This window comes from Phytophthora sojae (genome assembly GCF_000149755.1).
Source record: "Phytophthora sojae unplaced genomic scaffold PHYSOscaffold_13, whole genome shotgun sequence".
Lineage (NCBI taxonomy): Eukaryota > Oomycota > Peronosporomycetes > Peronosporales > Peronosporaceae > Phytophthora > Phytophthora sojae.
In genome coordinates, this window is record NW_009258127.1 from 1,973,967 (window position 1) to 1,991,318 (window position 17,352).

The 17,352-nt window shown below is 57.0% G+C and overlaps 6 protein-coding genes across 6 annotated transcripts in view; 2 read left to right on the forward strand and 4 right to left on the reverse strand.

Annotated features, from left to right (window-relative positions):
- Positions 1-734: 734 nt before the first annotated feature.
- On the reverse strand, positions 735-1,268 carry PHYSODRAFT_529700 (hypothetical protein; the record flags this gene model as incomplete). Its single annotated transcript, XM_009539627.1, has 1 exon — positions 735-1,268. The coding sequence occupies one exon, from the start codon at positions 1,266-1,268 to the stop codon at positions 735-737; it is 534 nt and encodes a 177-aa protein (XP_009537922.1).
- Positions 1,269-2,486: 1,218 nt separating this feature from the next.
- Positions 2,487-4,200, forward strand: PHYSODRAFT_565920 (hypothetical protein; the record flags this gene model as incomplete). Its single annotated transcript, XM_009539628.1, has 5 exons — positions 2,487-2,706; positions 2,799-2,907; positions 2,998-3,085; positions 3,174-3,237; positions 3,323-4,200. 5 exons carry the CDS (start codon positions 2,487-2,489, stop codon positions 4,198-4,200), a joined length of 1,359 nt encoding a protein of 452 aa, XP_009537923.1.
- Positions 4,201-4,419: 219 nt separating this feature from the next.
- PHYSODRAFT_348410 (hypothetical protein) lies at positions 4,420-5,208 on the reverse strand (the record flags this gene model as incomplete). The annotated part of the gene is made up of 1 exon (XM_009539629.1): positions 4,420-5,208. One exon carries the CDS (start codon positions 5,206-5,208, stop codon positions 4,420-4,422), a length of 789 nt encoding a protein of 262 aa, XP_009537924.1.
- Positions 5,209-5,371: 163 nt separating this feature from the next.
- Positions 5,372-8,044, reverse strand: PHYSODRAFT_341331 (hypothetical protein; the record flags this gene model as incomplete). Its single annotated transcript, XM_009539630.1, has 1 exon — positions 5,372-8,044. One exon carries the CDS (start codon positions 8,042-8,044, stop codon positions 5,372-5,374), a length of 2,673 nt encoding a protein of 890 aa, XP_009537925.1.
- Positions 8,045-8,930: 886 nt separating this feature from the next.
- PHYSODRAFT_362385 (hypothetical protein) lies at positions 8,931-13,609 on the forward strand (the record flags this gene model as incomplete). Its single annotated transcript, XM_009539631.1, has 3 exons — positions 8,931-9,062; positions 9,125-10,297; positions 10,616-13,609. The coding sequence occupies 3 exons, from the start codon at positions 8,931-8,933 to the stop codon at positions 13,511-13,513; spliced, it is 4,203 nt and encodes a 1,400-aa protein (XP_009537926.1). The 3' UTR covers positions 13,514-13,609.
- A 73-nt stretch (positions 13,610-13,682) lies between these two features.
- The window catches only part of PHYSODRAFT_530029 (hypothetical protein), a gene marked incomplete at both ends in the record, with an annotated part of 6,750 nt that continues 3,080 nt past the window's right edge, over positions 13,683-17,352 (reverse strand). Inside the window, 2 exons of the mRNA XM_009539632.1 lie at positions 13,683-14,231; positions 14,304-15,824. Of these exons, the coding sequence (XP_009537927.1) occupies positions 13,683-14,231; positions 14,304-15,824 (2,070 nt within the window). The remainder of the gene's footprint in view (positions 14,232-14,303; positions 15,825-17,352) is intronic.

Sequence of the window (17,352 nt, forward strand, 5' to 3'; positions counted from 1 at the left end):
CCAAGATTGGAGAGCGCGAAGGCGACTCGAAGGTTCTCGGCCGAGATGAGACCTGCGCTCATTGCGATCTCGGTCTCCCGGATCCAGAAGTGAAGGTTCTCACCTTCCTTCCCTTCGAACGGAGGCACAGCTAGCCGCAGAGGCTTAGGCTGCACCCGTTTGGGCTCACTCATCTGAGCCAGCAGGTTTCCCTGCACATGAGCGATGAGCCCGCGTTCGTACTCGTCAAACGCGCTCACCCGCTCGACCTGCTCGGCTGGCGTCGCCGCCGCCAATCTCCGGAGGGCATCTCTTCCGAAGATGCCCGCCATCTTCCGCACCGACTCAAACTGCGAGTCAGTCAAGTGAGGAAACTCACTTCGGTCCATCGTGGCTCACAGACCTGAGCCACCGAGGATTCAGGTAGACCAATCTACCCGCGTAGGCGTAGGATTGACTACAAGTGCTACCAAGTGTGACGGGGTCACACAGCACAATGCACAGAGGAAGTGCGTGCGGATATTACTATTATTACTATCCAGGTGAACAGCAGTTCACCAGTTCCCGGCCTCAAAGGGAACGGTTTGCTACAAAGGAGTAGGTTATAAGACTGTCTGTATTTTGGTAGAGGTTAACTTGGTCGTAATACAAACTACAAGTTAACTATACAAAAGCCCACACAAACTCAAATGGTTGGCTTGCGGAGCTACTGGTACCATGTACCATGTACTCGGGAGAGTGACACCCGTCACTCTTCATGTAATGGGTACACTTGATTGTACCCCGTTACACATTCGGTCTGTCAGCGCGGAAACACAACGAAGCCCCTCCATTGCACGCTCGAAAATCTGATGCCGACGAAACGCAGGCGTTACCGTCTTCGGTCGTCCGACGGAACGCGAGCTATTGATACGACGAATGTGCTGCTTGACAGGGCCCATAACGCCTACGTCGAGAGGCTGCGCAACACCGGTGCAGCCGCCAGGTACGTATAGCACCAAAGTGCCCGTACACGCCAACGCGTCGGCAATTTCCGCTTCCTTGTGTACTGATAAGCTATCGAGTATGAGGACTGATGTCTCTACAACGATATACTTCCTGCACTTCTCAATCCACTCCAACATCACTCTCTCATCAAACCAGGCGCTCTCTTGCACCGAAAATGTAGCCACGTCTTCTACGCAAAACTTATTCAGCTCCTTCTCGACGTCTCCACCGGGGCACCATTGTAAACAAAGCGTGGCGGAAAAATTATTCCGTCTGCCGAAACGGTAAGCGCCATGGTGCATCGGTAACCTTCACTCTCGTTTGTGGGCGGGGAAGCCACTTGACTCGGCAAACGCTCTGCAGCTCGTGCCGCTAGCGCGTGCAGCACGCCTGTCTTCAACGGCGCGCGCTTTGAAGCGGTTGGTGTAGTGGGTAGGGATGCGGTCGCGGGGCATGCTGCTACTGGTTTGGAAGTCGGGCTTCTGCTGCTGCTGGAGGTTTGCGTTGTGTGCTTGCCGTCTAGGAGAAGCCGAACAGTTCACCGCGCACGTCGATCAATCATTTTCTACCGTGTTTTATAAAATGATGTAAATGCTACCGTGTTTTATAGCAATTTTCGTTTTGTCGCAGTACTACCACAATTATCGGAATGATAGAGCTCTATCAATACGACTTTTCCGGTACTTGTTCCTTACGAGTCTAAGATGAAAGCCCGATTCTCATGCATACATGCAGGTATCCGACGAGATTACAGCACACATGATGTATCAACTGTATCATCGTATCATCACTTTCGCTGCATGCCCCGATGACGACCCAGCACGCTGAGGCGGGAGCGATCACATGACGAAGATCTGTTGCAAGTTCGACTTCAACGACTTCAACCTGCTGACCAAATGGAGCTCCAAGGCGATGCCGTTCACACAACACCGCAGCACATGAGTGTAGTGACGATCGACAAAGACCTCAGGTACATGCATTTCGCCCGCCCGAGGATACCGCGTTACACGTAGCGCTGCTGACAGGCGACATGAGCAAGAATCACACCGGCCAGATCTACGCCGTGCCGATAGTAGACACGATCGCTACCTCCACGGTCTCCGCTGAGCAGTCTATCTTAAAATGCCATTGCCTCCATACAGCCGGGGCGTGTTGTTTTAGCTAACAAGTCTCAAGCTGAGACTGTCAACAGAACTCCCTGCGATCTCGGCGCCTGCACTGCCGACTGCAACGACAAAAGCTATTTCCTCAATCTCTTTGCTCAGCGGCGTCAAGCACGATGCAATACAATCTACTGCAACTCGGGAGTAGGAGCAACGGGCCCTCCAAGGGCAACCACGCCGCAGCGCGTCATGGAGATGGTGTCGAGATGGGAGGATGCAGAGGTCATTGAAACCAGGTACCAGACCGCGCAGGGCCCTTGCTACGCACTCCGATTGGCCAAAACGGGATTCCGTTTTCGCCTGTCAGGGCAGAGGAGCTCACATCAGTACACAACCGTCCAGCTGCGCAGTCGATCGATGCCCGGAGCCCGCGAGCCAAACCTCAACTGGCGCGCCCTCGCCCTCGTCTCCGTCGCCACCTGCACGCTCACGGCCGCCAGCCTCCTGCTGCTGCTCGACCGCCGTCACTTGCGATCTTCCCGCCGCCGACGCAGCCACCGCCGTCGCCACAGCAGCAGCAGCAGCTCCCAGTCCGAAGCCCAAGCGCTTGACAACAACAAAGAAATGCCCGGAGAAGGTGAGAGAAGACCAGAACTTTCAACATACACCGAAGGGGGCAGTGGTGGCTGTGTCTAACGTCTCTCTGTGTGTGTTGCTTCCTGCGTGCAGTGGTGTACCTGAACAACGCCAACGCGTGCCTGGACTACGCGGTGGGCGCGGGGGGCGCCGACGAGTTCGACGACGCCAAGTTCGTGGTCAAGCAGATCTGCTCCGACTGGTGAGAGAGCGCGCCCGTACAATGAGACGATCTGGCCGCTGGTTGTGTGAGTTCCCTTTGGGTTTTAACAAGACGCCTGTGCTTTTGCAGGAAGGACGCCCCGAACGACGACATCTCGGTCAAGATCATCGTGGGCGGCATCACCAACCGCCTCTACCGCCTCATGTGGGGGGACAAGGTACGGCTCATAGAGCACTGTAGATTGCAAGTGGAGCCCCTTCACGGTTGACTGACTGACGGTTACGTGTGCACTGTGCTGCCTTCAGTCGGTGCTGGTGCGCTTGTACGGCGACCACACGGAGGAGTTCATCGACCGCAGCATTGAGAACAGTACGTTTGCTGTCCCTGCTGCTGACGAATGCAATGAGGTTGAAGTACCGGTGCTCATCCCTTTCTGTGCGTTCCGCTGTTGCAGTGCTCTTCGCCCTGCTGTCGGAGCGCGGATTTGCCCCCACGTACTACGGCCGCTTCAAGAACGGCCGCATCGAAGGCTGGCTCGACGCCCGCCCGCTGGAGCCCGAAGACATGGGTTTGACCTACCCTATTAACTACCTGCGCATGATCGGCAGGGAGCTGGGCATCATGCACATCATGGACATCCCCGAGGACCGTGCACCGGTGCTGTGGACAAAGATCGAGCGCTTCGAGAAGCTCGCGCTGGAGATCGAGCTGGAGGACCCCGTCAAGAACGCGGCGCTCGAGGAACTGGACCTGGCTGGTCTGCACCAGAAGCTCGAGTGGCTCAAGTCGGTGCTCCCCTCGAACCACAACCACAACGGCAAGGATCTGCTCTATGCGCTCGACACGGACGAGATCACCAAGCAAGCTGAGGCGTTTGCGTCTGACGTGGTGTTCTCGCACAACGACCTGCTGAGCGGCAACATCCTGCACAACCCGGACTGGGACCGCGTGCAGATCATCGACTACGAGTACGGCGGATACAACTTCCGCGCGTTCGACTTCGCCAACCACTTCATCGAGAACTGCGGCTTTGAGCTGGACCTGGCGCAGTACCCGAGCATTGACAAGCAGTTTGCGTTCTTCAAGGCCTACATGAGCACGGCAGCGCCCAAGATGCTGGCCCAGCTGGAGGCGAACCGCGAGTCCAAGGCGTTCTTCCACGCGTTGTATGACGTGGTGAACCGCTACGCACTCGCGTCCCACCTGTTCTGGGGCTACTGGGCCCTCGTGCAGGCGGCCCACTCCAAGATCGACTTTGACTTCCTGGAGTACGCTGGCAAGCGCTTCAAAGCCTTCGACGTGCAGCGCGAGTTTTTCCTCGGATCAAGTTAATTTTGACGGTTATCGTAGCAATGAAGCACCGTATGATGATGATGATGCAGCAGATGCTGGTGGTAGCTGTAGTGAAAGCAGAGTCCATGTGAACGTCCAGTAAATTGCGCAATAAAATGCCTCTACTTCCCTACCCGAGCTACCAACCCGGAGTGTGGCGCTCTCGTCGCCACCTCCAGCAGTCAGCGCCATCCCAATCTACACACACCGTTGCACTGCTTAGCGCTTGCGCTTGACGTCGCCCGACGTCTCGAGGCTAATGTCGAACGCTGGCAGGTTCTCGAGTGATGTGGACTCGCTCGTCTTCTTGAAGTAGCGGTTGATGACAACCGGCGCCTTCTCCGGCAGCGTGAGCGTGAGCTCCACGTGCATGCGGCCGCGCGGGTCCAGCGTGCGCACGTCCGTGAGCACGCCGCGGAAGCCCGAGAGCTGCGTGACCGTCTTGATCTGCGCGGCGTCGCCCGTGACGGTGATGAGGTTGTTCTTGACGTTGACCTCCTGGCCGAACTTGAGTTGCTTGGTCTCCGTGAAGATGCGCGTGCGCCTCGTGATGACGAAGTCGCCGGGCGTCTGGCTGATGATCACCATCAGGTCCAGCTTGTCGGCGGCCTGGCGCGCGATGAGCGGCAGCCCCATGGCCTCCAGGTAGTCGTTGGTCGAGTCCGAGTCCTCGCGGTCGAGCGACCAGCGGCCCGACAGCTGCAGCGCGCCCGCGCCCGCCGTGTTGGGCACGGCCGCGGCGGCGCCGGCGCTGGGCAGCACCACGTTGGCGCCGGCCACAGGGACCGCCGGCTTGAAGGCCGCGCTGCGCACGTGGCTCAGGTTCATCTGAGTGAGCTGCGCGGCCGACACGTTCATGGGCACGGCGGTGGGCTGCGCGGCCGAAGCGCCGTTGGCCGCGCCCGCCGCGGCTCCCAGACGCGCCGGGATGGCCATGGAGTTGCCCACGACGCTCGTGGCGTTGGCCGCGTGCAGGTTGGACGCGTTCTTCATCTGGTTCATGTTCATGGCGGCGGCGGAAATGGAGCTCTTCGCGTTGGAGCCATCTCTGATTGGATGAAAAGATGGATGCTAGCTGATCTGGATTGGGGGATATTCTATTTTCGCGGAAATGGATGGGATTGGCTAGTATTGCTAGAGTTGAAGTAAAGTTGAAGTTGTCTGTGATGACCTACGACTTGGAGCAGAAGTTCTGGAGCGTGCGCAGCAGCCCCGGGGCCTGGTACGGCGTCGTGGTGCCCAGGAACGTCATCATGCGCGCGAGGCTGATGACGCCCATGAGTTTGCCGGAGCGCGCGACGAACACGTTGTTGAGCTTGAGCATGCGGAAGAGCATGTCCACGCGGCGCATGGGCGTCATCTCCATGAGCTGGAAGGGCGACGGGTCGATGAGCACCGTCAGCTTGGTCGGCTCGCAGACCTCGTTCGTGCCCCAGTCCATGACCTTGCCGCCGCGCCCGAACGCAAAGTGGATCGGCGAGCTCAGCAGCTGCATCGGCAGCTCGTCTAGTCCGTCGTCATCGAAGTCGTCGTCGTCGTCGAACTCCTCGCTGTCGCGGCGCGGCATCGAGTCCATCGCTCCGTAGGCGGTGCGAACCACAGGGGTCGGGTGCCGGATGCCTGAGTCGTAGCCGACTGTGCGTATAGCAGTTGGGGTGGTCATGCGCGGGGTCGGAGGGAACAGCAGCGACGTCGCCGCCGTGGCCATCGTCTCGACGTTTGTCGGCTGGCGCAAATTCATAGGCGTGAGTGCAATCGGGGTCGCTCCTTGGCGCTGGCAGCGGGAGACAGCGTAGGCCAATCGGGAACGCGTGACCGTGGCTAGCAGGAAGCGGTTCTCCAGCGAGTCCACGATCGGGAACACGGGCTCCATGTCTGAGCGCTTGAGCAATGCCAGTGCATCGGCGTAGGTGGAGTCGGCTGTTAGCACGCCCATCTCAGCCACATCCTTCATCACCTCCCAAGCAGGAATGTCGTACGCAGCCTTCGGGAGCTTTTTCAGGCGAGGCAAGTTACTGGTCACGATAAGGACGTCGTACACGTTCTCAGTGAATCGCTTGGCCGTGAAGTACGCAGCCAAAATTGCGACAGACACGGGCAGGTTGAGACCGTCAGTGTGCGAGATCTCCATGATGATGACTGCTGTTGACACGGCGTGGGTGACACCCGATGAGAAAGCGCCAGCGCCGATGATAGCAAACTCAAAAGGCTCGTAGCGGGTGCTCAAGAGATCGAACGCGCGGACGGCTTCACCAACGAGACGACCGAAGATGCCACCGATGACAAATGTTGGGGTGAACAGACCAGCCGGCACGGGGAGGACAATACTGATAAGCGTTAGCACGTACTTGAGCGGGAGAAACGTCACCAGCGACCTTGAAAGCAGCAAGCTATCTTCTTCAACGTTTTCAGGAGTACCATCCGCAACGAAAACCTGTTTGTCCTTCGAGAATAGCGCGTCGAGAATTTTTCGAGGGGAACCATGCCTCAGGAACCACGCACTATCCCCATAGAACTCGAGCCAACACGATAGCAGCGTCACTGCGAGCACGAGCCCCAATCGCTTGCCTAGAGCCTTCCACCAGCCTGCGCGTGGCGTCCTTGATGGCGAAGGCTCGAAAAACCGGTCGCGTGCACGCACCAATATCGACAGAGTGTGGTTGAAGAACGCACCACCTAAACCACAGACGATGCCCATTGTAGCGAAAACGGACAGATCAACGAAGCTGGGTCCACCGCTCCCATTGACAGCATCGGTATCCGAGGAAATGCCCATGCTGCGGTTGCCAAAGAGGCCGTAGCGCGTGTTGGCAGCGCCAAAGTCCACGAGCAGCGCGCCAACGATCGCGGCGAAGAATGACCGAGGCAGAGTTCGGACGAGGTAAAAGTGGGATGTCACCTCGACTCCAAACAGCACGCCGCCAAACGGGGAGCCAAACGTAGCAGCGACTCCAGCAGCACAGGCGCAAGCCAGCATCTCCAAGCGCTTCGTGTCATCATCGCGAATGCGGCGGAAGGGGCGCCAGTTCATCAGCACACTGGCAAATCCACACGAAATCATGATAAACGGACCCTCCTTGCCAATGGACAGACCAGCACCCAGTGCAGCCATAAGCCCAACAATCTTGGTAGCGATGCAGCGGAACGACAGGTACGCGCTCATGTCGATACCCGAGATGGCCACTTTCATGAATGGGAGTCCCGATCCAGCAGCTTGCGGGCACACGCACTGCGTGAGAATGGCCGAGAAGCCTCCAGCCAGCAGCGCCGAGAGCACAAACAGCATGAAACCTTGGTCGCCCAGCCATTGATGGTACCGGGCGATCTCGACGCTCCAGACGTCCATAGCGAGCCCCACACTGCCGGCGAAGATTCCGATGGCGATGAGCAGCAGCGGACTCTGCACCAGCACAAAGAGTCCGCGCAGTCCTCGTGGGTAGTCAGCCACATAGGTCGAGTGCAGTCCGTCGTGGAAGGCCAGCGCCTTCTTGTACGAGGGCCGAGTCTTCTCGGCGGCGGTCAGCTGGGAGTGGCGAGCCGCAGTACCAACTGCAGCTGGAGGAACAATGTCGGGAGCCAGCTGCAGCTCCGGCAGCGTGGGCACGGGCTTGTAGCGGTACCAATGGGACGGCGACTCGCGGTCCAGGAACGGGTTCATGACCCGCTCCATGACGCTGTCGGCGCGGCGCCAGGGCGGCGGAACCCGCGGCGACGACGAGCGGCGGCGGAGCGGAGCATTGTTGGCGTTGCTGGCTGCAGGGCCCAGGTCGAAGTTGGGGCGCGGGATGGAGCCGACGCCGAAGGAGACGGACGTGGAGCGCAGCCGCCGGTTCTTGCTCGTCATGGGGGCGGCTCACGGCCGCCACGGGGAGGAAGGAGCTTGACGGCGGGGGACGAAGGCGACAGCAACAAGGTGCAGCGGAGACTGCGGTCTCTGTCCCAGGCCGAGCATAACGGCTCATTTCATACAAAGGTGCTGACCAATCAGAGACGAGCGCTCCCCTCACTTCAACTCCCGGCAGATTCGTCTCCAACGTTGGGCTCAGCAATGCCCTGTTGCCTTCAACGGCTCATATGATCGCAGTTGTGGCCGCAATGAAGTCTGCACGTGGCACGGAGTTCGCAGCTTGAGCTGGCTCACGAATCGTGATTCAGTGGTGGAGTGGTGGGCGGTGAAATTGAAATGGTGACTCAGCCCAGGGAACCATAGTCCTCGTTCACGCACTAGCGTGACTGGCACTCGCTCATTTGGTTCTGAACGATCGCCAAAACAGACCGCGAGTTCAGGACGAGTAAGGGGGTCTCACGCCCGCGCCACGGCTCCATGTTATCTGCTGCAGCGCGTAAACCGCGCCCGCCTCTAGGGTTTCGACAAGTGGCCGCGGGCAAAGACGTCGCGACGGACGTGGACTGTTCTGGAGAGCTGTGCTCTCCACCAGCAAAATCCGACGCGAGTTTCCAGCGCGGGCCATTGCGGCGTGATAATCCGGTTCAGGCAAAGCCTGTGGCTCAATTGCGCTGTTCCCCTCTCATTTATGATCAATGAATTAAATCGTTTACACAGGTGATCTAAATATAAGGACATAGAAACATACAAACGTGCGTATAAATTTGGTGTTATCCATATCAATTCTCACGTCGGCTGGATTGCGGGACGCTTCGCGGGACAAACTCAGACGAATCCGCATTTTCCGCACCAAGAGCGCCGAGCAGCGCCCGCATTCCCCAAGATGGAGGCCGCGCAGCAGGAGCAGCACCAGGAGAAGGAAGACGATAAGCCCAAGATGCAGGAGGAGACCACGCAGAGCGAGGAAGAGGAGACGCCCCCGCCCCCAGCGCCGGTCGATGCGGACAAGCCCAAGGTAAGTCGATCATACGCCCGCAGAGTGATGGTCCTTGACTAACTGAGTGTCTCTCGCTGCAGCGCTGGAAGGAGGCGTTCTCGCGCGCCGTGCAGACGGTCATGGAAGAGCGGCGCCAGTCCATCGGCGCCGGCGGGGGCAAGCTCACGAGCTTCGCGGACGTGGTGCAGGCGGCCGCCGCCTTCGACCGCGAGGGCCACATCCACATGGACTTCGACGAGGACGACGACAAGTACGACATCTCGGCGCTGCAGGAGCAGGCCAAGAAGCGCGAGGACGCGTCGCTGCGCTCCACGCGCCAGAGCAGCCGCGCCGACTACGACGCGCCCCTCATGACCATCTGCATCATGATCGTGGGCACCCACGGAGACGTGCAGCCGTTCGTGGCCATCGCCAAGAGGCTCCTCCAGGACGGCCACCGCGTGCGGCTCGCCACCCACGCAGTGTATCGGAACTTTGTCATGAGCCACGACGTCGAGTTCTACCCGCTCACTGGAGACCCCAAGGAGCTCTCGGCCTACATGGTCAAGACGGGCGGCCACCTGATCCCTCTCAACCTCGAGACGATCCAAAAGGACATGCCGCGCAACATGCAGATGATCGAGGAGATTCTCTACTCGACGTGGCCAGCAGTGTCCGAGGCAGACCCCGAAGGTGGAGGCCCTGGTATTCCCGGCAAACCTTTTCGGGCGCAGGCCATCATCTCGAACCCGGTCACGTACGGCCATATTCACGTGGCAGAACGTCTTGGAGTGCCGCTGCATATCATGTTTCCGCAGCCATGGGTGCCCACAACCGCGTTCCCGCACCCGCTGTCGAACATGCCGTACACGGGGAAGCCCAAGAAGGTGAACTACATGTCATACAAAATGGTGGATCTGCTAATGTGGCAGGGCACGGAAGGAATGGTGAACGCGTTTCGTAGGGACAAGCTGGGTCTGAGAAAGATTCTCAAGGGCGATGGCGGCCGCGACATTTTGCTGGACCTTGCGATCCCCCACGCCTTCATGTGGAGCCCGCGACTGGTGCCAAAGCCGGAGGACTGGGGGAAAATTTACGATGTTATCGGCACTGTGACGCTGGAGGGACCGAGCTCTTCATACACACCTTCACCAGAGCTCGAGGCGTTCCTTGGTGACGATGCAGGCCCAATTTTTGTGGGCTTCGGGTCTATGGTTATTCAAGATCCGAAGGGAGTCACCAAGATGATCATCGAGGCTGCAGAACAAGCGGGTGTGCGTGTGTTGATTCAATCGAGCTGGAGCGATATGGCGGGAGACCTCACGATTCCAGACAATATTTTCTTCCTTGGAAGCTGTCCGCATGACTGGCTCATGCCACAAGTGTCGGCAGTAGTGCATCACGGTGGAGCAGGCACCACCGCAGCGGGCCTGCTTGCTGGAAAGCCTACATTCATCGTGCCATTCTTCGGTGATCAGCCGTTCTGGGGCCGTGCTGTCTTGGATGCTGGTGTTGGTGTGGAGCCCTGCCCAATCTCTCAGTTGACCACTGAAAAGCTTCGAGTTGCGTTTGAGGCACTTGAAAGCCCGCAGCTTCGTGCACGAGCAATTGCAATGCGTGATCTCATGCGGCAAGAAGATGGCGCAGGTGAAGCTGTTAAGAGCTTCTACCGGAACTTGCCGTTGCATCAGATGCGCTGCGACCTTGAGTGTGGACGAGCTGCGACGATGTGGACTGAGAAGGATAAAATTCGCCTCTGTGACGAGTGTGGGTTCGTTGTGAGCTCACGCCCTGAAAATTCACCGACGGATATCGTCGAGTACAATTTTGTGGACTACTCAGCGCGAGGACCAGAAAATGTGCTGGAAGGCGCTTCTGCTGGTGTGGGTGCCTTTGCTCACGTATTTGGATCGGGTTTCAAGGATGTAATTGTGAAGCCTGCACAGGGATACCGCCAGGAAGGAGCGAAGGGTGCTGTGATTGGACTGGTGAAAGGCATCGGTGGACTTATGATCAGTCCGTTGGTGGGAACGGTAGTATTCGCTGACCACCTTGCAACCGGAGCATATAACAATGTCCGGGGAGATGACGATAAAAAGAAAGGCTCGCTTCTTGGAGACAACAAAAAGCTTCTGAATGCCATGGGGTTCAAGACTCGCAACGTTCACAATGGAGCACTGATCTTGGATGAAGTGGTTGATTCAGATAGTTCACATTCTGCTCAAATCGCGATCCAACTAACACCAGAGGAGAAGACCACTCTTGAAAACAGGTTCAACGCGCTCATGAAAGAGCGTAAGCTGCATGGACAACCGTCATTCAAGTTGGCGAAAAGTGGTGGGACATCGGAAACCACAGCAGCGGATGCCGCAGCGATTGTTGTCAATGTGGACGGAGCCACCTTTAATGGTACTGACTCATTTGACATTGCGTTTGGAGATGGCGAGAAGGTTGGTGAAGCGCTACGCGAGAGTGAGGTGCAGCAGCTAGAAAACGAAGCCCGCAAGGAAGATGAAATCCAGAAAAAACGACTAGAAAGCTTGAGTAGTACCCCAGTACTACCGAAGATGAATATTTGCATGATGACAACTGGCACCTGGGAAGAAAGTATCCAGCAGTACGTCGCGATCGGACTTCGTCTCAAAGCTGACGGACACTGCGTGCGGATCGCGACAAACAGTGGCCACCGGGACCGCATCGTCAGTGCTGGACTAGATTTCTATCCACTTGGTGGTAGTGCTATTACGACTGGAAACTTTTTGCAGTATCTGCACCAGCGAAGCAAGGAGGAGCCGCGTCACAAGTCTCGATTGCTGAACTATGCCCACTCCAAGCTGAATCACAGGCGCGAGTCGTTCCCAGAAGTGGATGATCTACGGGAGCTTGTGTTTTCGCTGTGGCCTGCATGTGTGGAGGTGGATCCACTGGTGCCTGGCAAGGCATTTCGCGCCGACGCCATCATTGCGCACCCGTACTTGTTCGGACAGACCATCGTGGCCGAGCGCCTTGGCGTGCCTCTGCACTGCATGAGTTACAATCCACAATCTCGCACTCAGGCGTTCCCTCACCTCGTCAGCTCGAACATGAAGCTTCACAGACCGTATCGTTACGCCCCAACAAACGCAGCATCATACGACGTGATTGACAACGTGCTGTGGAATGGCATGCGAGATGTATTGGATGAGTTCCGTTACTTCTTGGGGCTTACCGGCAAGAGTATCCCTAAGAACTTGCTCGCTGAATGGCGTATCCCTCACACCTACCTTTGGAACCCTGCACTTCTGCCGAAACCTCATGATTGGGGAAGTGAGATCACTATTGCGGGGTACGTGGAGCTGGAGGAGAGTCCCGCCGAGGACACCGACCTTGCTGCCATTGAACAAGAGTTGTGTTCTTTTGCAAGGGATGCAGCTGGGTCACCGCTGATCTACTTTGGCTTCCAATGTGGCGATTGGGATCCGCGCCAAGTTCAAGATCTGGTTGGCTCCTTAGAAAAGGCTGCCCAGAAAGCGAATGTGCGTGTTGTATTCCAAGGCTACGAGAACAGCAACGACGATGCTGCCTTCTTCGTGGGCGGTACGGATGTGGTGTTCGAGATTGACCAACAATTTCCAGTGAAGCGCATCCTTCCGCACGTGCATGCCACAATGCACTGGGGTGATCTCTCTATCACGTCGACGTGCTTGGCAGCAGCGAAGCCTGCGTGCGTTGTCCCGCGTAATATTACCCAGCGGATGTGGGGCCAAGCGTTAGTACTGTCAGGCGCTGGTGTGGAGCCGTTGGAGATGGATGCTCTAACGCCGTCTAACCTCGTTCACGTGTTCCGTGTACTATTGGACCCCAAGCTCACACATTGCGCCAAGCGCCTAGCCCCGAAGTTTTCATCGGCTAGTGCCATTGAGACTGCTGTTTCGGCTTTCTACAGCAACCTTCCCCTCGCAGGGATGGCCTGCGACCTGGATCCGGCGCGAATCGCTCGCGTCTACGATTCAGACCACGAAATGAAACTTTCGTACGAGGCAAGACTGGTCGTACACCAAGTTACGCACGACAGAGGCAGCGCGGGGGACTTGAAGTACAAACCCCTCAAATATGCGCAGCACCACCCGCCACGGTTCTCATTGCGAGAGCTGGAGCTGCTGCACTCTTCGTCTGGAAATCTCAAGAAACACCCGAGGACGAAAGTATTGTACACGTATGACCCTGCTAGCGCCGAGTTGGCAGAACGAGTGGACCAGGAACGAGCCTCACTGACGTCCTCCTCAGATGCGGCGAAGAAGTTTGGCGGCACCCCTCGGAGACGACTGAGTCACCTCTCACGCGCTCAGTCCATGGCTTTGAACGTGGTGGAAATGCCGAAGTTTTGGAACTCGCCGGAGGAGCAGGCGAAGAAGACTTTGGAGATCAGCAGCAAGTACGAAAAGCTGCTTATGACGCGGAACTTCGCCAACGGTTCGTCCTCGTCGTCCGCGTCGTCTGTCGCGCTCTAGTTCCCTCAAGAACCAGAGTAACTGCTAGCTGAGTGATAGCGTGCCTAGATACGATCTCTTCCACACCCTCGGATACTAACTCATTATAGATTCCCGTTCAGACCATCTCATCTGTGCTGTAGCTGTCATGTTATGACCAGACAAATCAAGCCCCGCTGGTGATGATAAGCTATTCTACTAAGGTTAGTTGCTCCGCTTCACGACGCTGTGCTGCTTTTCTAAACCCGAAGAAGCGCATCACTGCTTCGCGTTTACTCTTGATAGGGAGCTTCTTGACAAGGCGCTCATATGCCACATTGGTACCTCTGCGTACTGCGGCTTCTTCTTCCGCAGAATTCCAGAACATCTCTATCTGTTCCGGAGTGGCCACAAGGCTGCCAGGGTTTGACAACACGGAGGAGCAGCTTAGGGATCTGCCTCCAAGCGCGTAACCCTGGATTTCAAGCAACTCCAGCGCCTGCGGGACTCCATCATGCTGCCGAGTTGGCTTGAGATCACGTTGTGCTTCTCCGACATTGTCGTGAATGGAGAATGTCGGAGGGTGGTTGCCACCGTATCGGAGAGGTTTGTACGGCACAAACACCTTAATTTTATCGCGGATAGCCACATAGGCCTGGAGTGACAACTTGAGTTTGTTGCGTGGGTCGAAGACTCGCGCGAGCTTACTCGGATCCACATCACAGCGCATCGCGTCCCAGGGCAGGTTGGCATAGAAGGCCTGTACTGCGTCACTGACAGGTTTTTCGGGGTCATAAGTGACTGCAAATGCTTGCGCTTTCTCTCGGACGACTGGGCTTAGCAGGTTCTGAAAGTTTGCGGACAGAGTCTCCACTGTGCACGTGTTCCAGTCAATCAATGGCAATCCGACGTGGGCTTGCTCACACAAGCACGCTATGAGTCGCTGATACGAGTGCGCACCGCAAATGCCGATGGGTTTGCCAGCCGAAAGACTTTCCGCAACGACATCAGGCTCTCCCCAGTGGATCACTCCAACCACAGCTTCCTCTTGAAAGAGTCTTGCATACGGCAGATCGCTGGCGATTTCCAGCACATTCGCAGACTGGAAAAGTGCTCGCTGCTTGTCACCAACTTCTCGAGTCTGGAAAATGATTCTAACCTGTTGTCTGGAAGCAGCAGCCTCCACTTTCTGTAGTAACTCGTCCAAAGCACCAAACGGCATTGCCCGCGTGGAGACCCCGAAGTAAATGACTGGTGGAGTGGACGTCTGGAATGCAAACTCGGTGAGTGAGCTGGACCACTTGAAGCGTTTAATCTCCTTCTCGCGCTTCTTGCGTTTCCGTCGACTGAGCCCGGCATTGATATATAGAGTCACATGACCAACAACTGACAGTTCAGCCCCCCAGTCCAATGGTTTTGGTAGCAGCGCTGGATTCCAGAGGTAAATATGTGGGACTTCCCACCGAACAAGCGGGTCGGGCACATCGCAGCGCTTCTTCAATCCGATGAAAGCACGGAACTGGGTCAGAACTTCTGCTATACTGCCGTGCCATATCGTAGTGTCAACGATGCCGTACGTCAACGAGTTGCTTTGGCACAGCGTCATGATCGTTGAGTCGAGGCCTGTGATGGAGCTCAGTGGATGCGGGAAATAATACGTAGGCGAGAGGGGTTCCAGGCTGGCACACTGGAGAGGAATACCAAGTCGTTCGGCAACGTGTACATGACCAAGCAGCAGCGGATGCCACAACAGCGCGTCCGCCCGAAAGTGCACTCCAGAAATATTTGTGCCGCTACCATGCGGGTCGGATCCGTATGCAGCGGGCCACAGCGAGTACATGAGCTCCTTGAACGCTTGAATAGCACCAGCACCCAAGCGTCCTGGTACCGCTGCTCGAGCTGCATTTTGACTATCGTACACAAACTTTGCGAAGTCTTGGATACTGTCGGGGGCCCCAGCAAGGGGGTAGAATTCAAGACCTCGGGCCATAATCTCTGTTCGGAACCTCTCGTTAGCAGCAACGCGAACCCGATGGCCCTGCTCCTTGAGCTTGATGCCGATTGCGACGAACTGCTTCACACCGTTGTCCCAAGTACCGATAGCAGCAAGGCTCACGTTCATGACTGGAATCTTGGAGTTCGATGATTTCGGCGACTTTGGTCTTCTGTTGTTGACGTTGTTTAGAGTGATTGAGTCGGCGTACTCGATTTTCCCACGCTGGTACGACGCGTACGCCTCCCATTCCGCGATGATGGAGAAGTCCACAGCATTCGACGAATCGCTTGATATACCTAGTGCCATCTTGACTGTCCCAGCCGATGTGAGTCTGGCGGAATAAAGCGTTATGACTGGCTTTGTGCCCAATTCAGAGCTGGACGCCTCGCTCGTCTTGTGGATACGTGCGTCGCCACTATCCGATATCGAGAGATTGCTGCTGCTTCTGTTTGCGTCGCGAAGAAGTGCCTGTTTACGTGGACTTGAGACTTCACCGCAGACTGGGTATTGCGATGCGAAATTCTGAGCATGAACGATGGCCTCGTAGCGGGCGCAGTACCGATGCCTGACCGAGTGTTTCATCCGCCTCAGCATCTTCTTGCGGTCTTTCCTGCGCGCGAAAATGACGATGTCGACTGCATTTGGGCTCATCGCCAGGCAAAACGTGTCGGCCAAACCGTTTTGCACCCCGAAGGCCGCCATGATGTGGCGGTCGAACACACTGTTCATCTTGCGATGGCCTTCTTCTCGTTTCGCGTTCTTCCTCCCAGCGACTGCGCGGTCAGCAAAGAGCACAGCTCCATGAACCGGGCGCCAGAGCAAATAGTACACACCCGCCACTGCACCCTTGACGGCACCGACAACCCCGCCATAGATCAGTCCTTTCGCTGGCTGAAGCAGGACACCCGTCAAGCCGCCAGTCAGCTCGTGTGCGAACACAATAGCTCCCGTTGCGACGCCCTTCAGTAGAGAGCTGGGCCCACGAGCGGAGTAGTCGACGCAGTGATAGCGCACGAACTTTTTCTTGTCGTTTTCCGGACGTTCCCTGACGACGAATGCACAGCGGTCGCAGAGTTTGATCCGGTCCTGGACACTCCACTGGGTGGCAACGCGTTGGTGATCCAAGTCGCACCACATTTCTTGCGTCGGAATGTGGTGATAAAAGCTGCGGACAGCCTCTTCCGCTCCATCTTCCTCCATCATGAGTTCCCCCAGCACTTCAGCTCGCTTCCGGAGTTCTAAGTTTTGGAGATCTACGAAGGCCTTGCACAGTATCTCGGTCGTTAGTTGTGCAATAGGGCAAGGCGGTACACCCACCCGAGCGCTCACGATGGCTTGCCCCCAGAAGGGTTGGTCTCCGAAGAACGGGACGATGAACGTGGGCTTCCCAGCGAGTAGGCCAGCGGCGGTAGTTCCCGCTCCGCCATGGTGAACAACAGCTGATACTCGGGGCATGAGCCAGTCGTGCGGACAATTGCCGATGAAGAAGACGTTGCTAGGGATTTCGAGGTCGCCGGCCATGTCGCTCCAGCTGGACTGGATCAGCACTCGCACATTTGCTTGTGTGGCTGCTTCAATGATCATCTTGGTGGTTGCTAGCGGGTCGGCTAGGACCATGGAGCCGAATCCAACGAAGATAGGCCCTCCATCGTTGCCAAGAAATGCTTCGAGCTCTGGGGATGGAGAGTACACGGACTCAGGACCCTTGAGGGTGACAGTACCGATGACGTTGTACAGATCCCCCCAATCTGCTGGCTTGGGTACGAGCTTGGGACTCCACATGAAGGAGTGAGGAATGTTCAGGTCCAAGAGTAACTCAGAACCGGAGTCCCCGTTGCGGATAGGATGCAGCTTCAGCACTTCGGTGCGGAACTCATTGATGATC